The following is a 26,149-nucleotide window of genomic DNA, read 5'->3' as shown; positions in this document are numbered from 1 at the left end:
AGTCTCTATCTTACTGCTAAGATTTCATATCTCTTTATTAATTACAAGCATGTTTTCCTTTACTCATTGAGCCTAGTTATAGTAGCTGCTTTAGCCATCTTTGTCTGTTAATTCCAATACCTGGGTCATCTTGGGTTAATATCAGTTGATTGTCTTTTGCTTGAAAATGGGTCATATTTTCTTATTTCTTTATATGTTAAATAATTTTGAATTGCATCCTGGACATGGTGAATGATATTTTGAAGAGATACTAAGTTTTTTATATTACTCCAAAGAATGGTGATTTATTTCTATTTCACTAAGCAGATGACTTGGGTAGACATAACTGAAAACTGTCTCCTCTGTAGTGATGGCAATCCAAAATTTAATTCAATTCCTTTAGCCTTAGCTATGTTGCTTGTAGCTTGCTCAGTAGATTCATGGTGCAGAGGTCAGCCAGTGATCTAGGGAGCTTATTTACAGAATGTAAGGCTCTTCTCTTTGGCTTTATCTTTTCCAGGATTTCCCTGCTCACTTTTACTTCATAATTCTTTTCCATTATGGTTTATTAAAGGATATTGAATATAGTTCCCTGAGCTATACAGTAGGACCCTGTTGTTTATTTTACACACAGTAGTTTGTATCTGCTAATTCCAAACTCCTAATTTATCCCTCCCCCATCCTCTTTCCTCTTTAGTAATCATAAGTTTGTTTTCAATATCTGTGTCTGTCTCTGTTTTATAAATAAGTTCATTTGTGTCATGTTTTAGACTCCACATATAAGTGATATCATATGGTATTTGTCTTTCTCTTTCTGACTTCATTTAATATGATAATCTCTAGGTCTATCTATGGAATGCTACAGATGGCATTATTTCATCCTATTTATGGTTGAATAGTACTCCATTGTATGTACGTGTATGTATGTATGTATGTATGTATCAGGCTTCCCTGTGGCTCAGTGGTAAAGAACCTGCCTGCAAAGCAGGAGATGCAGATGTGGGGTTCAGTCCCTGAGTTGGGAAGATGCCCTGGAGGAGGGCATGGCAACCCACTCTAGCATTTTGCCAGGAAAATTCCATGGACAGAGGAGCTTCGTGGGCTACAGTCCATAGGGATCGCAAAGAGTCAGACACAACTAGGTGATTGTGTGTACACACACACACACGTGTAATACCTTCTTTATCCATTCATCTGTCCATGGACATTTAAGTTGTTTCCATTATTGGCTATTGTGAATTGTGCTGCTATGAACATAAGGGTGCATGCATCTTTTTGAATTATAGTTTTGTCTGGATATATGCCCAGGAGTAGGATTGCTGGATCATATGGCAACTCTATTTTTAGTTTCTTGAGGAACTGCCATGCTGTTTTCCATAGTGGCTGCAACAATTTACATTACCACCATTATAAAAGGGTTCCCTTTTCTCCACATCCTCTCCAGCATTTGTTCTTTGCAGATTTTTAATGATGGCCATGCTGATCAATGTGCCGTGGTATCCCCTCACATTAAAGCAGCTGTGGTTGCCCAAACTGTTTTTCTAGCAAGAAAGCCTGCAGATTTCAGCTGCCAAATAGGCCAAACCGGGGTCTATTCTGGGCCTAAGCATTACAAAATGGAATACTCAACTAGGGCTTTCTTCCAAATGTCAGAATCTACTTGCTTTTGGTCACTCTCCAATGCATTCAAGTACTTAGTTACTTATTTATTGGTCCAGCATTTATAATTGTTTTTTGTGAAAATAGGGTCTTCTAATAGGAGCTATTATGCTACAGTGGAATGGAGCTTCCTCTCAAATTTAAGTTTAAACAGCTATTATTTTATTTATCAGTAAAATTTCGTACCTCCTCTGAGTCTGGCATTTAAAGCCATTCTACTCCTTGTTGTAGCCAATATGCAAAAAAAATGGCTATGTGAGAGAGGTTTTACTTGTATCATTTGCTATACAATTACAGGTTCTGGAAATGAAAGTTGGTGAAAAAAATAACTTTTGTATTTTAACCTGTTTCTATTTTTGTATGACTTTTAATCTGGGGACCCCAAATGAGAATATTCTTGGTGATTTTTATGATTCTAAAAATACATACTTACTAAAAAAAAAAAAGAGAGATAAAAATAATTCAATTAAAATAAAAAAGTATAAAGGATTGAAAATCACCAACATTTTACCAGAGATAACCCATTTAAAATTTGTTAAGCATCCTTCTATACAAATCTCCATACATAAAACCCACATATACTTACACTATTTACTTTCTTTTTCAGTTTGACAATATATCATTAATAAGTTCCCCATCAGTAATAAGTTCTACATAAATAGCCCATATATTTTAATTTTAAAACCCTATGGAAAAATATTTATGCTGCTTTTAGTTTTTCATGTCTCTTAACAACACTATTTACAAATTTTTTAACTGAAAAGTCACTGAGTTAGAAGAAAAGGTAATAGAAAGGGAACAGACTTACAGGCAAGACAGACTTGGGTGCCTGTTTCAGTTTTTGTCAACTTATTTCTTTTGTGTCCACAGGCAAGTTACTGAAACTCTTTGAAAGCTGGACCACTGTCAAGGGGAGTAAAGTAAATGAGAACATGAAAAACATCTTTTATAATTCTGGGTTTTATTTTATTACAGCCTGACTATAGCTAGGGTAGGTAAATAATTGGACATTGATAACATATATTATGTAATTAATTTAATTCTATTTAAAAATCTCCTTAACAAAAGTGATCTCAAAAAAATTTTATTCAATAATATTTAGCCATATTGGAATATAAAAGGTCTGATTTTCAATGACTTTAATAGTAATAACCATTACTGTGGTTTAGTTTTCAATGAGGATGTCAGTGGTAAAAAATATTTGAAAGATGTTACAATATAATTTACACGTCTATTAGTAAAGAATAGCACAGGAAATTCATTTTAGTAAGGTTAAATAAAGTATAGTATTTGGGTGGAATTTTAGCCAAGATGTCTATGTAAAGATATTATGTAATAATTAGTAAGAGAAACAATAGAACACTGATCTATCTATAGGCTGCAAAAAATAGCAGAAAGAGAGGTAGGCTTAAACCATCTTTTCAAAGAGAGCCAAGAACTGTTCTTTTTACTGGAGCAGATTGTTCTGATGTTGAGAGGAAAATTACCTACTCCACACTGCACAATGGTAAGGCTAGGTCTGTTTTTTCTTAAGGGACTAAATGATCAAAAATATGGTAGAGAGAAAACCTGCATCAATTTGATATCTCTGATATTTTAAAATGTATTTTTTTCCCATCATTTCTCTGGGATGCCCTTATCCTGAAGAGAAGGTAACAGGAAAAAGTTTCTCAGTTAAGGGAACAGGACCAGAAAAAAAGAGAGATGGAAATCATCAACAGTGAACAAACCATACAAAAACACTAAACTGATCGGGTTGGGAGACGAATAAATCTTCAGTTTTAGGTTCTTTACCCATATGCCTTAAAGACCCTCAACATTCTTTATTCCTCCTAAATATAATTTTTTTTCCCATTTAATTCCTTAGCTCAGGGATTGGCATTATCTTCTATGAAGTTGCCTAAGCTTAAAACCTGAATCGATCTATTTGTACTCCTCACTTTGCAAGTCTACATGGATCACATAGGTGTCATTTACTATGTGTTTACTATGTACCAGGCACTGTGTACTTTATAAACATTTTATCCTCAGAATAAAAACAGCAGGTGTTTTAATCCAACAAAGGTAGGTTTGTTTTATCCGTATATTAAGGAAAGCACAGAATGGTTAAGATACGGTTACAATCCAATTAAGACAGTCTGTTTTATTAAACACTGTGGTGTACCTCCCACACTTTCCACGACTCTTGCAAAAACATGAGCCTTCCCTTTATCACCATTCATCTAGATTGGTATAGAGCATTCTAAGTGTTCTGCCTCTGTGCCTCCTTCCAATTCATTTCAGTAAGGATAGTAAACTCTCCGAAATATACCTGAAAATGTCTCTGTTTAAAAATCTTTGAAAGTTTCCCTCCCTAAGACATACAAATAATATACAATGTGACTACAACTGAACATTCCAGAGTCATCTACTAAAGTTACTTTTAGTAATCCCTTGAGTTTAAACAAACTTGCTTTTCTCAAAAACACTGTTTATGCAGTAGTATCTTTTCTCACATTGTGTTTGTTTTTGCTATAGAAGCCCTTCTCATCCTATCTACTTGAAGAAATTCTTTATCCTCTAAGCCAGAATTAGTCACTGTTTCTTCTGTGCTCTAAAGAATTTTTAATATATATTTAATAGAAAAATTACATTTTATAATGAATAAGACTGTCCCTTGTACCAGACATTAAATGTCTTCAGGATCATTCATTTAATCCACAAATATTCACTCACTAATTATAACTGTCTTACATTAATTTTTTTCCCTTTTATTTTTTTTTTAACTTTACAATGTTGTATTTGTTTTGCCATACACTGACATGAATCCACCATGGGTGTACATGTTTTCCCCTTCCAGAACCCCCCTCCCACCTCCCTCCCCATCCCATCCCTCCGGGTCATCCCGGTACACCAGCCCCGAGCGCCCTGTATCATGCATCGAACCTGGACTGGCGATTCGTTTCACATATGATAATTTACATGCTTCAATGCCATTCTCCCATATCATCCCGTCCTCGCCCTCTCCGATAGAGTCCATAATACTGTTCTATTTATCTGTGTCTCTTTTGATGTCTCGCATACAGGGTTATCTTTACCGATTAATACCATATATATGTGTTAGTATACTGTATTGGTGTTTTTCTTTCTGGCTTACTTCAAGTAATTTCTATTCATCAGAGACACTTTTAAGAGAGTAAAAAGGGAAGCAACAGAGTATAAGAATAAATGTGCAATACACATATCAAACAAAGGACTCACATAGAATATACAAGGAATGCCTACTAATAAATAAGAAAACACATTTACCCTAAGTTTTAAAACATGAAACACATGAACAGTCACTTCACAAAAGAGGATATTCAAATGGCCAATAAACATATGAAAATACGCTCAACATCATTAGTAATCAGAGAAATACATATAGTTAAATAATTTTTGGTCAATCTCTGAAATGGGTAAAATGAAAAGGCTGACAATACTAAATGTTAGTGAGAATATAAAGTTAACCGGAGTTCTCCAGGGGTCTCCTACATTACAGGGGGATTTTTTAACACCTGTGACACCAGGGAAGTCCCCTAAAATGCTGAAGAGAATATAAATTCATCATGTATTTGGGAAAATGGCAGAATTGAGTAAAATTATTCATTTACATACCCTATGATCCAGTACCTCTAGATCATATCTACCTTGTCTATTTAAGTGTATATCTAATGAGATTATGTATACATATGTACATCAAAAGACATATTCAAGATTGTTTATTGCAGCACTATTCATAAGAGCTGCTACCCGGAAATTATCCAAATACCCTTCATCGTAAGAATGGATAACTAAATTGTACATTCAACATAACAAAAATACAGCAATTGACCATTGCTATACAAGTAAAAATAATTCATGGTGATAGAAATCAGACAGTAATTACCTTTGAAGAAGAGGTAAGCTGTAATGATTGGAAGTGAGTATCGGGAGATTTCTGTGATGTTGTGATATTCTCTTTATCTGTGGTGGTTACTCAGATGTGCTATCTGTATCACAATTTAATTATCAATTAAACAAGCTTTACATTTATGATTTTATGCCTTTTATGTACAACTCATACAGAATATTATACCTCATTAAAAAGCGTATTTTAGGAAAAAGAACCAAACAAAAGCTATGAAACTGGATGAGATAACCAAGTATAAATACAGAAGAAACAAATGCTAAATAAATTATTACTGAATAAATGAATGGATAAATCAGAGATCGAAAGAAATTTAAGAAGAGCAATCCAAATAAGAAAAGGGGTATCAGACAGTAACACATATTGAAGTAAACATTTCCTAATCAGTTTGCTGTATTCACGTAGGAAGATCAGATAAATAATGTTTTGTATCTACACTACTACTAATGCTCATTATCATAAAAGAATCTGGACTCTGGGACTGAATCTGATTGCCCCACTAATTGCTGTGTGACCCTGGACATTCTTAACGCTTTTGCCTCATCTTTCTTACTTATGAATAGAAACAAAAAGAATACCCACCTCATATTCTGTTATGAGGATTAAAATCAGTTAGCAGTTTTAAAGCAACTGCCACAGTGTCTGAGACATTAATCATTAAACAAAAAAAAACAGTTCAATTCAGTTCAGTCGCTCAGTCATGTCCGACTCTTTGCGACTCCATGGAATGCAGCACGCCAGGCCTCCCTGTCCATCACCAACCCGCGGACTTTACTCGAACTCATGTCTATAGAGTTGCTGATGCCATCCAACCATCTCATCCTCTGTCGTCCCATTCTCCTCCCACCTTCAAACTTTCCCAGCATCAGGGTCTCTTCTAAGGAGTCGCACCAGGTGGCCAGCGTATTGGAGCTTCAGCTTCAGCATCAGTCCTTCCAATAACTATTCAGGATTGATTTCCTTTAGGATTGACTGGTTTGATCTCCTTGTAGTCCAAGGGACTCTCAAGAGTCTTCTCCAACACCATAGTTCAAAAGCATTAATTCTTCAGAGCTCAGCAATCTTTATGGACCAACTCTCACATCCATATATGACTAGTGGAAAAACCATAGCCTTGACAAGAGCTTTGTTGGCAAAGTAATGTCTCTGCTTTTTAATATGCTGTCTAGGTTGGTCATAACTTTTTTTCCAAGAAGTAAGCGTCCAGTACTCTTGCCTGGAAAATCCCATGGACGGAGGAGCCTGGTAGGCTACAGTCAGTCCATGGGGTTGCTAAGAGTAGGACACAACTGAGCGACTTCACTTTCACTTTTCCCTTTCACGCACTGGAGAAGGAAATGGCAACCCACTCCAGTATTCTTGCCTGGAGAATCCCAGGGACAGTGGAGCCTGGTGGGCTGCCGTCTATGGGGTTGCACAGAGTCAGACACGACTGAAGTGACTTAGCAGCAGCAGTAGCAGCAAGCGTATTTTAATTTCATGGCTGCAGTCACCATCTGCAGTGATTTTGGAGCCCAAGAAAATAAAGTCTGACACTGTTTCCACTGTTTCTGTATCTATTTCCCACGAAGTGATGGGACTAGATGCCATGATATTAGTTTTCTGATTCTTGAGTTTTAAGCCAGCTTTTTCACTCTCCTCTTTCACTTTCATCAAGAGGCTCTTTAGTTCTTCACTTTCTGCCATAAGGGAGGTTTCATCTGCATATCTGAGGTTATTGATATTTCTCCCGGCAATCTTGATTCCAGCTTGTGTTTCATCCAGCCCAGTGTTTCACATGATGTACTCTGCATATAAGTTAAAGAAGCAGGGTGACAATATATAGCCTTGACGTACTTCTTTTCCCATTTGGAACCAGTCTGTTCTTCCATGTCTGGTTCTAACTGTTGCTTCCTGACCTGCATACAGATTTCTCAGGAGGCAGGTAAGGTGGTCTGTTATGCCCTTATCTTTCAGTATTTTCCACAGTTTGTTGTGATCCCATAGTCAAAGAATTTGGCACATTCAATAAAGCAGAAGTAGATGTTTTTCTGGAACTCTCCTGCTTTTGATGATCCAACGGATGTTGGCAATTTGATCTCTAATTCCAATGCCTTTTCCAAATCCAGCTTGAAAACATCTGGAAGTTCATGGTTCATCTACTGCTGAAGCCTGACTTGGAGAATTTTGAGCATTAGTTTCCTAGCGTGCAAGATGAGTGCAATCATGCAGTAGTTTGAGCATTCTTTGGCATTGCCTTTCTTTGGGATTGGAATGAAAACTGACCTTTTCCAGTCTGTGGCCAATGCTGAGTTTTCCAAATTTGCTGGCATATTGAGCACAGCACTTTCACAGCATCATCTTCTAGGATTTGAAATAGCTCAACTGGAATTCCATCACCTCCACTAGCTTTGTTCGTAGTGATGCTTCCTAAGCCCCACTTGACTTTGCATTCCAGGACATCTGGCTTTAGGTGTGTGATCATACCATAGCTATCATCTGGGTCATGAAGATCTCTTTTGTATAGTTCTTTTGTGTATTCTTGTCACCTCTTCTTAACATCTTCTGCTTCTGTTAGATCCATACCATTTCTGTCCTTTATTGTGCCCATCTTTGCATGAAATGTCCCCTTGGTATCTCTAATTTTCTTGAAGAGATTTCTAGTCTTTCCCATTGTATTGCTTTCCTCTATTTCTTTGCACTGATCACTGAGGAAGGCTTTCTTATCTCTCTCTCCTTGCTGTTTTTTGGAACTCTGTTCAAATAGGTATATCTTTCCTTTTCTCGTTTGCCTTTCACTTCTTTTTCCTTTTCACAGCTATTTGTAAGGCTTCCTCAGACAACCATTTTGCCTTTCTTTTTCTTGGGATGGTCTTGATCCCTCCCTCCTGTACAATGTCAGGAATGTCCGTCCATAGTTCTTCAGGCACTCTGTCTGTCAGACCTAATCCCTTGAATCTATTTGTCACTTCCACTGTATAATCGTAAGGGATTTGATTTAGGTCATACCTGAATGGTCTAGTGGTTTCCCCCACTTTCTTCAATTTAAATCTGAACTTGGCAATAAGGAATTCATGATCTGAGCCACCGTCAGCTCCCAGTCTTGTTTTCGCTGACTATATAGGGCCTCTCCATTTTTGGCTGCAAAGAATATAATCAATCTGATTTTGGTATTGACCGTCTGGTGATGTCCATATGTAGAGTCTTCTCTTGTGTTGTTGGAAGAGGGTGTTTGCTATGACCAGTGCGTTCTCTTGGTAAAACTCTATTAGACTTTGCCCTACTTCATTCTGTACTCCAAGGCCAAATTTGCCTGTTACTTCAGTTATTTCTTGACTTCCTACTTTTGCATACCAGTCCCTTATAACGAAAAGAACATCTTTTTTGGGTGTTAGTTCTAAAAGGTCTTGTAGGTCTTCATAGAATCATTCAACTTCAGCTTCTGCAGCATTACTGGTCGGGGCATAGACTTGGATTACTGTTACATTGAATGGTTTGCCTTGGAAATGAAGAGAGATCATTCTGTCATTTGAGATTGCATCCAAGTACTGCATTTCGGACTCATTTGTTGACTATGATGGCTACTCCATTTCTTCTAAGGGATTCTTGTCCACAGTAGTAGATATAATGGCAAAATGATTTGATTTTGTGAGTTAATGTTACCAAAGTTCATTTAAATCAATAAACTGAAAAACTACTAGATATAATAACAGTGTTTCATAAAAAGTAGTTAAAGTATTCATTCAGCAAACAAACAGATTTTCTATACTCTAGCAATAATCATTTAAAAATACAGTGTAAGCATTCTGCTTTGGGGTAGAGTGCAGTAAATCACAGCAGGTCAATACTTAACACCATAATGAGTAGACTCAATCACATAATTACAAAAGTCCTACTTTTATAGACAGTAAGGAGCTTCAGACCAATAAACTAGACAAAATAAGATTCTAGAAATGAGGAAACTTTTCTAAGTTAAAATAATAATCTCTGGCTTTTCCTACCACCCACCCATCTCCACTGGGTATTTGGTGGGTATTTGCTGATTTTGGTCACAGGGCTGACCATCAACTTTTCCAGGCAGAGAACTTTTGTTGCGATTTAAAGAAACCAGAAAGATATTAGACATTTAGAAACTGGAAACTTGAATAGACTTAAACAAATGGCTGTTTCTTCCCTGGGAGCAACTGTGGATTGAGTGCTGTACACAAGTCTGTAAGGCTAGACAAAGAACTATTGAAAGGCAGAGTACAATCTTTTGCATTCTTCATAGTACTTAAGAAAGATCTACTAGGGAAGTAAGCCTGACCAAAGAACAAAGAAACTTCCTACTTCAAGATACCTGCCAGTGTTTGAGGCTTACATCGGTTAGGCTGGAGGCAACAGAGTCAGGCTAGAATGTAAGACTATTAAAGCTAAGTTTCCTACAGTGACAGGAAGGAATGGATGAAAACCCACTGTATTCTCAATCCAGCTCTAACCCAGCGAAATTTCTGACTGAATTGGAGTGATCTCTTCCTCATATTTTTTGCCTGTTGGCAGAACTGAAGACATTATGATGGATGATAAATCATCTATAACCAATATGGTTCTCTTACACACAAAAATAGATTCATTGGGAAAATATTATAAAAGTTTAGTGATTCTGTTTGTAAATAAAAATAAATTTATACACATAAATTACAAATGGATTAAAGTTAATATTTAAATATCTCTATTTTAAATAAATTCACCCAAGTGGCAATATAAACTGGCATAACTACCTTAGAAAACAGTTTGTGATTTCATCCAGAAAATACATATTACTGAAACTCAGGAATTTCATTCCTGTGTATACTTCAGAGAATCTCTTACATATATTTTTATAAGAATATTATAGTATCACTTTTCTTAAGAGCTCCAAGTGGAAATAAGTTGAATGTCCATCAACAGAAGGAGATCTCAATAATTTGTGTCACAATGTACTATTTTACAGCAAAAAATACAACAAAACAAAAACAGTCTCCCCAAAACCTTAGCTATAGACAACATGATGAATCTCACAGTATTGAAAAAGAGAAGCAAGGCACAATAGATTGTATTCAATTCATATAAAGTTCAAAGAGAAACAAAAATATAATATTTATGGATGTACACATATATAGTACAACTAAATAAAAGCAAGGAACTGATAATGATAAAAATTCAGAATATCGGGTGGAAGAGATGGTTGTGATTGGGCCATGTATTTGCTCTTTATCCCTTAAGGCTTTGGCCAAGCATCTATTCACTCTAAGGTGATTTACTATAATTAATAAATGTATGCTTAATTCAAACTATGTATGAACTCAATAATGATTTCTGGTGCTAGAAATATTGTAAAAGACTACCACATCTGACAAAAATTGAATTATGCTTCAACCAATCATATCCTTTTAAGAGTAAATATACATATGGTGGCTCAGATGGTAAAGAATCTGCCTGCAATGTGGGAGACTCGGGTTCGAACCCTGGGCTGGGATGATCTTGGATGGGAAGATCCTTTGGAGAAGGCAATGGCTAACTAACTACTCCAGTATTCTTGCCTAAAAAATTCCAAGGACAGAGGAGTCTGGTGAGCCACAGTTCATGGGCTTGCAAAGAGCTGGACACAACTGAGGAACTAACATTTTCACTTTTCATACACATGCTTATTTATTTATACATAGTATACTACGGAGAGTATATTTCAAATTTAAATGCAATTGTACTATTTAGATAGTTTTAAATTACTCATATATTAGCCAAATAAAATAAACATTACAACCAGATGTTTCACATTATGTCTAAACAAAACAAAAAGATATTAGCTGAAAATACTAATGCTGCCAAGGAATGCTGACAAGATATTTTGTGACAATTTTTCTTCTAACACTTTTGAAAGGAAGAATCAGTTTCACATTTTTTTATGCCTCAGATTCTCTGAAGTTGTTTTAGATGTAATAACAGGAACTGATGGGGAAAAAAAATCACTATTTATATGTCATCCATGAATCATGCTTTTTTTTCAAGGAATCTCTTGAGGAATAACTCATAATTCTAGAATTTAAAAAAATCACAATAACTATTCTTTTAGAGAAAAAGTCACTACTAAAAATATGCAACATTTCTGCTTATCAATTAAGCTAATAAAAGAGTATATTTATCCTCTGTTTCTAGGATGGACCTTCCCCAAAGCAACAATTTTGGTCCACTATTAAGATCTCATATAACTCTTTTAGGTAATTCTATTTAGTAGCATCGCTCAGCTAACTTTTGTATCATGACACATCTCAGTATCAACTGAAAGATGGAATTATCTTTCTTTTGACTTACAAGCTGATTAACATAAGGTTACTTAAGAGGAACCTCAAATTCAATAAGTCCAAAACTTACCCTTTCAAACATTACTCAAACATTTCCTCTCAAACATTCCTTTTTCCTCTCCTCTTTAGATTAACAGCAACACAATCTACTTAAATTACCAAGGCAAAAACTCGAGTCAATCTTTCCACTTTTCCTTAAATATTCAATAAATCACCAAGTATTGTTGATTCTATTTTCTTAAATAATATTTCTTGAATATGAGTTCTTTTTCTTCAACTTCATGGCCATGCTTTAATTCAAGTCTCAATCACTGCCTATATTCCTGCAATCTGGTTTCCTTCCTTATAAATGGAACCTCTTCTCCACTGAAATAAGATCTCTCATTCATCAAAGAAAAATCTAATAAAATCATCACCCTGATTATGCCACTGTCTTTCTTAAAATCACATAATGGCACCTGATAGTTTTCAGTTTCTTAACATGGCATAAAGGTTCATTGCCAGTCCTACATCTCAACAGTCTTTATTTTATACCCTATGACCTGGTGTCATACTATCTCCTATTTATGATTTCACAAATGCCTCTGCTTCTGTATAGAATTTCAATTTGCTCAGTATACCTCTTGGAAAGATTTTGCTGATTTTATTTTTTGAATAAGTGTCTTACCTATATATTCCATAGAATATTTTCTTCACCTTTATCATTTAACACATATTGTAATTATAAGAGCAACTTTAAACATCACAAAAAATTAATTTCAACAAGCTCAGTTTTATTAATTCCCATTTTATCTTCTGAAAAATGAGAGATCTTGATTAGACTGAAGGTTCTTCCCAGCTAAACTATTTTATGAATTTATATGAAGTTGGAAAGAGTCTCTTGACATGCCTGACTTTCCCCCTAACTTTCTGCTAGACTATAACCATGGTATTAATTCCTGATGTTGCCCATACAAAACACCTGAGATACTGAAAGTAACAGAATATAACATAAAGATTAATGAATTTAACTTACTTAAAAATAATGTAACCAATTTAAAGAACTATTTACTAACAGCTTGAATTTATTGAAATTGATTTAGAAAAGTGTGATCAAATCAAACTTAACAATTTGTTAAGATCTTTACATGTTATTGTTAACAGTTTAACTCAGTCTTGTTTATCCTTGACTACTGTTATCCAGTTGTTAAATTTTATTCATGGAAAAGATAGTAAGTTCAGTTCTCATTAGATTTTAAACTGCTTTTAGAGAAGGGCCACACGTTATGCTAGAATACTAACAGTCCACAGAATTTAGTAAAATGTAAAGACAGAAAAATGTTACTATGCTGTAATATTCAAAGAGCAAGGTCAATTTTTAAGTTATTGTACTGTTAATTTTAAATTGAAATTGGCCTACTGTGTTATCAAAGGAACCAGAAAAATTTATTAGAAGACTAATATTATTTACTAGAAGACTAATAATTGGTGAGAGACTATAGGAAAAAAATTAAAATGATAAAGAAATACTTTATGCACAATAATGCTTATATACAGTGCTTTCTTAAGTAAATTTTCAATGAATTTTACAAGAAGGGTTCCTTTTTTGATTTTCCTACTACGTATTGATGATGGTAGATGAAATCTGATGATGATTATCTGATATGCATATTTTAATTCAAACAGAATACCTGGGAGTTAAATGATATCCCAACACAGGTAAATATTCAATAGTATAAAGAAAAGACAATTTGTTGCCCACCTTCCCACCAAGATACTAAGTTTTTTAGAAGTGAAAAATGCCATACTATACCTTGATTTCTTCTATTTCATCTGGTACTATCTTGTATGCTGATATAGTCCCACCCAACCTGAAATTAGGAGAAAAAAATATTCTCAAAACCGGCAACAGTGTATTAAAAAATATGGACTATTTTTGCCATTAGCAGCAGAGTGCCACCAGTAATTGCCCATTACCCACTCCAATAACTCTGGAGGAGAAAAACAACCATTTTGTGCTCAGGTTTTCAATATAGTAGCTTAAAAAGACAGATAATAAATGACTACTGAAGGAGGAAACATAATTTAGATTTTTAACCATAATTAAGTTTCTCTTATTGATGGTTTTTATGATGCTCAAACTGCCACTTTGATTAACAGATTCTGTCACAACTAAGATGTATCAGGAACAGTATCTGACATTTCTGTTTTCATGGCATCATGAAACACATCTAGGTTTAAAATACCTATCAATTCAACATACCATCAGTATTCTACAGCACTGCACTCAGGTAGATTGATTTCAAATTTTATGTTATTTCCCTTACAACACTCTGCTTTCCTGACTCAAGGAAGGACTACGCTAGAAGTAGTAGTAGAGTAATTTACTCTAGTCAATATGTGAAAGTATTACTTTGGCAGTAACAGTGGTAGTTATAGCAATAATACTATAGTTAGTAGTATACTGAGTATTTACTATACTCCAAACATTCAATTGTCAGGTTTTACATGTTTTTTTTTCTCATTTAACTCTAATAAATTATAATAAGGATTATGAAAAAATGAGACAAGCAATTTTTGAAAGTCTCACAACTAGAAATGGCAGACTGGGCTTAAGAACTCACTTCCAAAAATTGATAAGCAGATTCTTAAATTCATATGGCAGTTCAAGGGATACAGAATAATCAAACAATCTTGAAAAGATGAAAGTTGGAGGATTTATATTTTCTGATATCAAGTTACTAAAGAGCTACAATAATCAAGACAATGTGGAGCTGGCATAAGAATAGACATACAAAGCAACAGAGTACAACTGAAAGTCTGGAAACAAGTATCACATTTACTGTCAACTAGCTTTTGTTTTCCTTTTATTTTATTGTAATTTACTTTTTGTTTATTAAATAAATTTTATTTTATTGTAAATATTGTAATTTGACATTTTAACCATTTTTAAGTGTACAAGAAGTAAGCGTTAGTCACTTAGTTGTGCCCGACTCTTTGCGACCCCATGGACTGCAGCCCACCAGACTCCTCTGTCCATGAGATCTTCCAGGCAAGGATACTGGAGTGGGTTGCCATTTCATTCTCCAGGGGATCTTCCTGACCCAGGGATCAAACCCAGGTCTCCTACACTGCAGGCAGACTCTTTACCAACTGAGCTACAAGAAATGACAAATGATGGACAACCATCAGTACTATCTATTTCTAAAACTTACCCATTACATAAACAGAAATTCTATAAAAAAACACCAAACAAACAAAAACTCTATAATCATTAAGGAATAACTCCTCATTTTCCCCTACCCCCATTCCCTGGTAACTACTAACCAACTTTGTCTTTATGAATTTGACTACTCTAGGAAACTCACAAAGAGAAATCATACAATATTTGTCCTTTTGTGTCTGGAAAATGTCACTCTGCCTAGTTTTTAAGCTTTATCCACACTGTAGCACCGTCTCAGAACTTCATTCCTTTTTTATGACAGTATAATTTCCACTGTATGTATATACCATATTTGTTTATCCATGCATCTGTTAACGGAAACTTAGATTGCTTCAATTTTTTGGCTACTGTAAACAATACTGCAATAAACATTAGCATACAATATCTGAATCTCTCTTTCCAGTTCTTTTGGATATTTACCTAGGAGGTGGAACTGCTCAATCATATATAATTCCAAGTTTAGCATTTGAAAGACAACCAAACAGTTTTCTGAAGTGGCTGTACAGATTTTATTGATACATTACCACCAAGAATGCATGAGGGTTCCAATTTATCCTCATCTGCATCAATACTTGTTATTCTATTTTTTTAATGGCTACCCTAATGGGTATAAAGTATCTTTTCATATTCTTATTGGCCACTTGTGTCTCTTATCTAAAGAAATATTGATTCAAGTGCTCTGATCTAAAGAAATATTGATTCAAGTGCTCTGAGAATTTTTAAATTGGGTTTTCTTTTTGCTGGTGAGCTGTAGGAGTTTTTTATATATTCTGGATATTAAACCCTTATCTAAGATATTATTTCCATATATTTTCTCTCATTCTGTAGGTTGTCTTTTGCTTTCTTGATAATAGACTTTGATGCACAAAAACTTTTAATTTTGGTGAAGTACGGTTTATGTACTTTTTTCTTTCATTGCTCACCTTACTGGTGCAATGCATAAGAATCCATTGCCAAATCCAATGTCTCGAAGGTTTCTTACTACATTTTCTTGAAAGTGTTTTATTATTTTAGTGCTTCTATTTAGGGTACTGATCCATTTTGAGTTAATGTTTGTATATGGCACGAGAGATGATTTTAAGTTAATTCTTTTCCATGTGGAAATCCAATCATTTAGCACCATTTCTCTCCCAAAGCTGTTCTCATAGCTCTGACTCAGCACCTTTGTCTAAAGTCAGTTTTCCATGGATACAGGTTTATTTCTGGATCCTTAATTTTATACTATTGGTCTATAGGTCTATCTTTGTTTTCAGATGCTATTTTAAATGGAGTAGCTTTTAATTCGCTCTTCAGATTGTTTATTCCTGATGTATAGAAACAAATGATTTTCCTGTGTTGATCTTGTACTCTGCAACTTTGATGAACTTGATTATTGATTCTAGTAACTTTCTTTTGGATTCTCTAGGACTATCTATACACAGGATCATGTTATCTGTGAATAGAGATAGATTTACTTCTCACTTAACCGTCTGGATACCTTTTATGTCCTGTTTTTGTCTAAACACTCTGGTTAGAACTTCCAGTGCAATGTTCAGTATCAGTGGTGAAGCTTTCCATTTTTCACAATTGAATATGATGTCAGTTGTGGGATTTTCACAAATGCTTTTTATCAGGTTAAGTAGGTCCCCTTCTATTTCTAGTTTTCTGAGTGTTTTTTACCATGGAAAGATGCTGGATTTTTATTAAATGTTTTCTCTGTGTCAAATCAGATATCATGTGGTTTTTTGCCTTTCAATCTTTCTGTTAATTTGGTATATTACAGTAATTACTTTTCATATGTTGAACTACCCTTGAATTCCTGGGGGCAATCTAATTTGGTCACCATGTATAATCCTTTTAATACACTGTTGGATTCAGTGCCTTAATATTTTCTTGAGTCCTCAAAAAAAAAAACAAAAAGGGATTATACATGATGACCAAATCAGATTAACCCAGGAATTCAAGGGTAGTACAACATAAGAAAATGTCAAACTCTCTTTGGGATTGGAACGAAAACTGACCTTTCCCTATCTGTGGCCTATGCTGAGTTTTTCAAATTGGCTGGCATATTGAGTGCAGCACTTTCACAGCATCATCTTTTAGGATTTGAAATAGCTCAGCTGGAATTCTATCACCTCCACAAATTTTGTTTGTAGTAATGCTTCCTAAGGTCCACTTGACTTCACACTCAAAGATGTCTGGCTCGAGGTGAGTGACCACAGCATCGTGGTTATCTAAATTCAAATTTATCAGGAATAGAAATATTTAAAGATAATTCAAAGTTTCTCAGAAATAGTTTGACTTTTCTCCCCAAATCATATCTTCCTTTTCTACAGTTCTCCTCAATCTTTGTTATGATAAATGTTAATTGACCCAGTAGTGCACTTATACAAACTCTGGAAGCAGAAATAGGCATCTCCTCTACTATGAATAGTGCCTTACCCATATTTGCATTATAGCTTTTGTTCTATTATTGTAATTATCTGCTTAGAGATATATATTCTCCACTAGATAATGAAGGAGTAGATTATATTTAAATTATTTTCTATACTTGGCAAATGGTGAGTACTTATAGTTTGAAAAATCAGCACACATTTGGTGAATGAATGAATTAGTTCAGGGGAGTCAGACATATGAAATTTCACCAAGATCCTCAGCAAAAATCTTTTTTCAAAGCAGTATCTCCAGACTTCTGGATCAACATGGCGAAGTAGGAAGATGTGGAAATCAACATCCCGCATGAACACATCAAAAATACATCTACATTACTCTAGGAGGTGGGTCTAAAAAGATCTTGGTTTATGGAAGAGAGTGTTCTGCCTATGTTTTACTCTAGGAGGTTTATAGTATCCAGCCTTATATTTAGGTCTTTAATCTATTTTTAGTTTATTTTTGTGTGTGGTGTTAGGGAGTGTTCTAATTTCATTTTTTTATATGAAGCTGTCCAGTTTTCCAAGCACTACTTATTAAAGAGACTATCTTTTCTCCACTATATGTTCTTTGCTTCTTTTGTGATAAAGTAATAGATCATAAGTGTGGGGGGTTATTTCTGGGCTTGCTATCCTGTTCCATTGATCTATAAGTTAGTTTTTATGCCAAAACCATATGGTTTTGATTACTGTAGTTTTGTAGTATAGGCTGAAGTCAGGCATCTAATTCTTTCCACTCTATTTTGCTTTGGCTATTCAGAGTCTTTTGAGTTTCCATACAAATTGTAAAATTTTTTGTTCTAGATCTGTGAAAAATGCCATTGGTAATCTGATAGGGATTGCATTAAATCTGTAGATTGCTTTGGGTAGTACAGTCATTTTCACAATATTGATTGTCCCAATTCAAGAAAATGGTATATCTCTTCCATCTGTGCCATCTTGATCATATAGTTTTCATCAGTATCTTATAGCTTTCCAAGCACAGGTCTTTTGTCTCCTTAGATAGGTTTATTCCTAGGTATTTCATTCTTTTTCATGTGACAGTAAATGGGACTGTTTCCTTAATTTCTCTTTTACCTTCTATACTGTTGATGAGAATGTAAACTGGGACAATCACCATGGAGAACAGTATGGAAGTTCCTTAAAAAATAAAGAGAGCAACCATATGATGCAGTAATCCCACTTCTGGGCAAATACCTAGAGAAAATCATAATTTTAAAAGGTACATGCACCCCAATGTTCACTGCAATGTTCACTATTTTAAATAGTCAGGACATGGAAGCAACCTAAATGTCCATCAACTGAGAAATAAAGAAGATGTGTTTCATATACAATGGAATATTATATTATTCAGCCATAAAAAAGAATGAAATAGTGCCATTTGCAGCAACATGGCTGGACCCAGAGACTGCCATACTGAGTATGACAGAAAGAAAATATCATATGATATCACTTATATATGGAATCTAAAATATGGCACAAATAAACATATCTACAAAAAAGAAATACAGTCACAGATGTAGAAAACAGTCTTATGGTTACTGGGGTAAAATGGCTGGGGGGGAAGGATTAATTGGTATATTTGGATGGACATACACATAATACTATATATAAAACAGATAACTAATAAGGACCTACTGTATAATACAGGGACTTCCACTCAATACTCTTTTGATAGCCTATATGGGAAAAGAATCTGAAAGAGCGGATTTGTTGTTCAGTCGCTCAGTCATGTTCGACTCTTTGCGACACCACGAACTGCAGCACGCCAGGCTTCCCTGTCCTTCACCATCTCCCAGAGCTTGCTGAAACTCATGTCCATTGAGTCGGTGATGCCATCCAATCATCTCGTCCTCTGTTGTCCCCTTCTCCACTTGCCTTCGGTCTTTTCTAATGAGTTGGCTCTTTGCATCAGGTGGCCAAAGATGTGACCACCTGATGTCAAAGAAAAAGTGGATATATATATATGTGTGTGTGTGTATACATATATATATGTGTGTGTGTGTGTGTGTGTATATAAATAAATAAATAAAACGGATTCACTTTGCTGTACAACAGAAAGTAACACTGTAAATCAACTACTGTTGTTTAGTTGCTAAGTCATGTCGGACTCTTTTTTGACCTCATGGACTGTGGCCCGTCAGGTTCCTCTGGCCATGGGATTTCCCAGACAAGAATATTGGAGTGGGTTGCCATTTCCTTCCTCAGGGGAGCTTCCTCACCAGGGTTTGAACCTGCATCTCCTGTACTGCAGGCAGATTCTTTACTGTATACTCCAATTAAAAAAAAAAAAATTCTACATGAGGAACAACCTTCACTAAAAACTAATGAAAACTGGTATAAAGACTCCTATACAACCAAGGCTGTAAGACAAATCCACAAGAAATCAGGTAGCAGGAGAAGTGATCAGATCAGGCCTTGTGTCCCTGGGAGGGGACTTGGAGGAAAAGGGAGATTACAGGGGTGGAGATTCTTCCTGAAGAGGAAGTGGTTCCAGCCACATATTGGGTGTCCCAGCCCTGGGATCTGACACAGGTAACTCCTTGGCATCTTGAGCTCTGCTGGGACTAACAGGAAGGCTGTAGTCAGCATGGACTTCACTCGTGAGGAGTGAACCAGCACTGGCTGGTTCATTGCTCCCACAGCAGAACAGAGAGGGATAATTAGGACTGCACAGGTGGCTACCTAGTGGCCCACAATAGCCCCAGCGTGTACTCCAGCCTGAGCTGAGCCAATGCTTCAGCTTCACTTACTTTTATGTCACAGTCACAGACTGGATTGAGGGTTGTGGCAACTGGGAAGAGCTCAGGTGTGGATGCAGAGTTTATTCAGACCTAGGCAAGTGTCTGAGCATAGCGTGGTGGGTAGTACTTACTGAGAAAGCATATCAGAAGAAACCTTGATCTCTGACAGTGGCCAGACTATCACACCCTGCATCCTGGTATACATTAAGAGGCTATGTAAGCTCTGCCTGTCCTGTGGCATGGCCCTACAACAGTACAGGGTTACTGGAGACTGGGAAGGAGCATGAGGCTATGGGGGAAAAGACTAGGCCAAAATGATTTTAAAATAAACGAGGTACCTTTATAAAAGATGCTCAAAGTTTGCTCCCTAAATGCCTTTGATTAGAATTTCCCCTCTTTAATATCGATGAATAATAGCCAAGCTCACTAGGATTAAATGGATATTTTTTAATCTCATCATTCTTCTCCATTATTTTGGTAAATGAGAAGTGTTTCTGTTCCAACTTCAAGGAAGGAAAGAGAACTAGAATTTATTGAAAATTTATAATGGGCATTATACTAGGCATTTTTACATATACTGTCTCAGTACAGTTTGTGAAGTCACTCAGTTGTGTCCAACTCTTTGCGACTCCTTGGACTGTTGGCTACCAGGCTCCTCAGGAGACAGTCCATGGAGTTTTTCAGGCAAGAGTACTGCAGTGAGTTGCCATTTCCTTCTCCAATGTATGGTTCAGAAAGGTTAATTTGCTTAAGGATATAATCTCATGGACAGAGGAGCCTGGTGGGTTGCAGTCCATGGGGTCACAAAGAGTTGGGCACAACTGAGCAACTAACACTACAGACAGCTAACAAGGAGAACAGTGTCATTTATCTACATCTATCTCATTTCAATGCCCAGACCTTTTCCCCCAGATGGTGCTAGTGGTAAAAGAAACCATTATCCAATGCAGGAGACTTAAGAGACGTGGGATTAATTCCTGTGTCAGGAAGACCCCTTGGAGGAGGGCATGGCAACTCATTCTAGTATTCTTGCCTGGAGAATCCCCATGGATAGAGGAACCTGGCGGGCTACAGTCCATAGTGTCGCAAAGAGTCGAACACAGCTGAAGTGATTTAGCACACATACTTGTCTGTGTCAGATAATATGTATCCTAGAATTAAGTTTTCATATATAAATGTTATTCTAAAGACAGTAGTCATGTATGGATGTGAGAGTTGGACCATAAAGACAGCTGAGTGCCAAAGAATTGATGCTTTTGAACTGTGGTATTGGAGAAGACTCTTGAGAGTCCCTTGGACTACAAGGAGATCCAACCACTCCATCCTAAAGGAAATGAGTCCTGAATATTGATTGGAAGGACTGATGCTGACGCTAAAACTCCAATACTTTGGCCACCTGATACAAAGAACCGACTCACTGGAAAAGACCCTGATGCTGGGAAAGATTGAAGGTGAGAGGAGAAGGGGACAAGAGAGGATGAGATGGTTGGATGGCATCACTAACAGGATGGACATGAATTTGAGTAGGCTCCAGGAGTTGGTGATGGACAGAGAAGCCTGGCATGCTGCAGTCCATGGGGTCACAAAGAGTTGGACACAACTGAGCAACTGAACTAAAACTGAAAGACAGAGCATGTTCTTCAGACTTCAGTTCAGGTAAACATTAGAAAATTAAATTATCATTAAGAATATTAACTTAAATATATTCTTAAATTCAAAGAACTCATACAGATGATCACTGGAATACAACTAGTTTTGTTATAATGACTTACAAATTAAAAGATAAATAAATTTAGAAAGAATTTAGAAAATCTTTTAAGATCTTTAACAATTTGACCTGACCATTAGTACTTAGTGTACTGTGTTCAAGCCTTTATTTATAAGAATGCTGTTGCCCTTATTTGCAGTTTTAATCTGTTTTATAATCTTATATTTAATAAACACTAGTGAAATTTCATTGCATGTATTTCACATAATACAGTTACAGTAAACATGAAGAACTCATAGATTATATCATAATTTGCCCAAGGCTAACATAAATTAATCTCTTGCTGATATGTAAAATGTATAATCCATAATTAAATGAGAATGGAGAGTAGAATTTAAATTATCTAAAACAGAAACATCTGTGAGTCTCTAAAGCCTTATTTACAAAGACTCTTCTGATAATGCTACTAAAATTCTGTTAATCTATTTGTGAAAATAACATGCCTAAACACTTTTGTTCATTGATTCAATACATACTTATTGAATATATGTTATATGCTAGGCATGTTCCACATATAAGAGAGAAGGCAGTGAACAAAACAAATCTGGTACTTATATTTATAGATCTTGTATCAGGGATACATGTATAAATAAACAAATAAATAAGATGATTTCAATCCAATAAGATCTGTGAGGAAAACAGAAAAACCAGGATGATGTGTTAGCATACACAAGATTGATTGGTGCAAGTTAAGCTCTGAGAAAGTCATAATTTAAACTAAGGTCTGATATTAATTATCTGAGTAACTGTATATATTCAAAGTACTAAAGCTATTCTAAAAATTAACAAAAACTTATAATTCAAAAATTTCTCTAATTATATGCCAATTTTATTAACATTGCATTTAAATAAGTGAGATTGTATATTTCTATATCACTTGGTCCAGGCTGAAAGTAACCTGAATTTATCTCTCCTGCCTCCTTTCCTTCTTTGCCTTTCCTTTATCTTTCTTTCCTACTCCAATGTTATCCTAGGTTCAGACAAAGATCAACTGTATGGTTACCCTAGGCATTACCTGGGCTTCCAAGGAGCATTAGTGGTAAAGAACCTGCTTGCCGATGTAGAAGACATAAGAGACACAGGTTTGATCCCCCAGTCAGGAAGATCCCCTGGAGAGGGCATGGCAACCCACTCCAGTATTCTTGCCTGGAGAATCCCATGGACAGAGAAGCCTGGCAGGCTATAGTCCATTGGGTCGCAAAGAGTCAGACATGACTGAAGTGACTTAGTATGTATGTAGGCATTACCTAACCACCTCCAAAAGGAAATACCAATAACAAGGTGATTCATATTAGAAATCCTCAAATACTGAGGAATTGTAGGTACAAGGTACTACAGAAGGTGGACAATTTTAAGCTAGAAGATGGCTTATATATGAAGACTCGCAGTCTTCAGTACAGGTAAACAAACTTACTCTGATGGTGAAGGAACAGGAGAAAGATCTCCAGGTAAAAAGCAGGAGTCAAATTATTTGATGAGCTTGAAAAAGTGGAAAAGAGTACTGAGAGGGATTTCACTGAGCTGTAGGAGGACTCGAAAAAATGTAGTCAAGGTCTGGACCATAAAGAAGGCTGAGTGTCAAACAATTGATGCTTTTGAATTGTGGTGCTGAAGAAGACTCTTGAGAGTCACTTGGACTGTAAGGTGATCAAACCAGTCAATCCTAAAGGAAATCAACCTTGAATATTCATTGGAAGGACTGATGCTGAAGCTGAAGCTTCAATACTTTGGCCACCTGATGAGAAGAGCCAACTCACTGAAAAGGACCCTGATGCTGGGAAAGACTGAGGGCAAGAGAAGAAGGGCGATAGAGAATGAGATGGTTGGATAACATCACGACTCAATGGATACGAATTTGAGCAAACTCCGGGAGATAGTGGAGGACAGAGAGCCTAGCGTGCTGCAGTCCACGAGGCTGCAGAGATGGACACAACTTAGTGACTGAACAGCAACAGATCATACTGGGAAGGTATAGTAGGCAAAATAACGCCCCTGTGAATATGTTAGGCTGTATGGTTGTCATTGTTATTTAGTCACCAAGTCATGTCCGACTCTTTGCAACTACATGGACTGTAGCCCACCAGGCTCCTCTGTCCATGGAATTCTCTAGGCAAGAATACTAGAGTGGGTTGCCACTTCCTTCTCCAGGGGATCTTCCCGACCCAGGGACTGAACCTGATTCTCTTGCACTGGCAGGCAGATTCTTTACCATTGAGCCATCAGGGAAGCCTAGGCTATCTGGAAGAGTCAAATTAAACCTGCAGATGGAATAAAGCTAATCAGCTGACTTTAAAATAGAGACTTTATTCTGGATTATCTTGTTGATTCTCAATGTAAAATTACAAGGGTACCTTAAAATAGAAGAGAGATGGTAATGTGAAGACTAGGATTCCTGATGTTGCTTGCTTTTAAACTGCAAGGGATGATAAGCCCTGGTAAGAAGGTGGCCACTAAAAGCTGGAAAAACCAAGCAAAAGAATTCTCCCCTTCAGCCTCCAGAAAGAAATGTAGTCCTGCCCACATCTTGATCTCAGCCTACGTGAGATCCTATATTGTTGTTGTGCAGTCAAGATCCTGTATGGGATATCTAAATTATAGAATTGTAAGATAACAAATATGTGCTGTTTTAAGCCATTTATAATCATCTATTATGGTAGCCACAGAAAACAAACATATAAGGTCTAAAATAGATACAGCAAAGGGCACTGTATGAAACATGTATGCAAATATTAGAAGAAACAACTGCAAGAAACTGGTTGCTTCTGGAAACAGCAGGATAAAAGCAGGTAGCTGGTCTTCCGGAGAAGGCAATGGCACCCCACTCCAGTCCTCTTGCCTGGAAAATCCCATGGACAGAGGAGCCCGGAGGGTTGCAGTCCATGGGGTCGCTAAGAGTCGGACATGACTGAGTGACTTCACTTTCACTTTTCCCTTTCATGCATTGGAGAAGGAAATGGCAGCCCACTCCAGTGTTCTTGCCTGGAGAATCCCAGGGATGGGGGAGCCTGGTGGGCTGCCGTCTATGGGGTCGCACAGAGTCGGACACGACTGAGGTGACTTAGCAGCAGCAGCTGGTCTTCATTGTTGTTATAAGTTATTTTAGCATTGTTTGATTTTTTAAAACATATGAATGTTTTACTTCAATGAAAAATAAGAATTAAGTTTTTTAAAAAAGAAAAACAATATAAACAAAAAACGTTGTATATATGGAGGAAAAATCCAATTTCTTTTTGAATGTTTGCCAGGAGTACGAGTGGAAGGTTCAGTTAAGCTGAGCTGCAGCTGTTCTTTTCATTGTTTTTATTTTTCACATTAACCAGCAATTATCTTTGAAACTTTTCTGTTCTCCTCACCTCTAACATAATCTGTTCTTCCTTCTCAAATAACAGTATAAAAAAACAACAGGACTACCAGGAAGAAAGGTCCGTCTACTAATCATGACTTTCAACAGTGAAATAGTTTATTTCACTTGCAAGGTAATTGCAGAGAGGTTAATAGAATTCGCAGTACTGTATTAATCCATATTATTGACTGGAAACTTGTAGATAGAAGAAGATGTAGCTGGAGAATATCTCAACTTCAGGTCCATGAAATGAGCTCTAAACAACTTGAATGAGGAGACCAATAGTACAAAGACAGTCTGATTTTTAGAGAAAGAGCAGAGTAAAAGCAAAATGCTCCTAGTGAAAACTTGGAAAAACATCATTCCAAGAAAAGATGATCTCCTTCCTCTATAGACTTTTAATATTCACTGGTAATCCCAATTCAGTTGTCATGTAATCATATATATCATTTTTGTTAATGTTTCCAGTATGCGTTGTTATTTTTACAATGCATTATAAATTACTTGGTAGGAACAATCCTAAATTCAGTATTTAGCATTCTTGTATGCTAATTTTATATATAAATTGAATAAATAATATGGAGATATTCTGCATTGAGAAAGATGAACAATTAAGGGTGGATCTCATTCATTTTCTTTTTTTATTTCTGTGTTTTCCCTGCTCCCTGCTAAGTGGTTCATCCAGGCATTCTGCCAAAGCTAATTCAGCTTTCTGACAACTTAGCTCAGACATTATAAGCTACTGAAGTTATCAATATAATAGCACTGAAGGAGCATATCTCTATAGCATTTTTTATATTCCAGCAACATGCCTTTGTA

The 26,149-nt window shown here is 36.1% G+C and overlaps 1 protein-coding gene across 19 annotated transcripts in view; it reads right to left on the bottom strand.

Moving 5' to 3' along the window:
• The window catches only part of GPHN (gephyrin), a 525,210-nt gene that overhangs the window by 318,974 nt on the left and 180,087 nt on the right, over positions 1–26,149 (bottom strand). For 16 of the 19 annotated variants that reach the window (XM_081513368.1, XM_081513372.1, XM_081513375.1 and 13 more), the window contains one exon: positions 13,658–13,715. In XM_081513368.1, the coding sequence (XP_081369494.1) occupies positions 13,658–13,715 (58 nt within the window). Of the gene's footprint in view, positions 1–2,446; positions 2,542–13,657; positions 13,716–26,149 lie in introns of all 19 variants that reach the window. The other 3 variants (XM_081513386.1, XM_081513387.1, XM_081513388.1) reach the window with 1 other exon arrangement.

The sequence above is a fragment of the Giraffa tippelskirchi genome, chromosome 7, assembly GCF_054371585.1.
Source record: "Giraffa tippelskirchi isolate mGirTip1 chromosome 7, T2T-mGirTip1v1.2.pri, whole genome shotgun sequence".
Taxonomy (NCBI): Eukaryota; Metazoa; Chordata; class Mammalia; order Artiodactyla; family Giraffidae; genus Giraffa; species Giraffa tippelskirchi.
The sequence above is the reverse complement of the archived record's forward strand: the minus strand, read 5'-3'. Positions and strand labels throughout refer to the sequence as shown.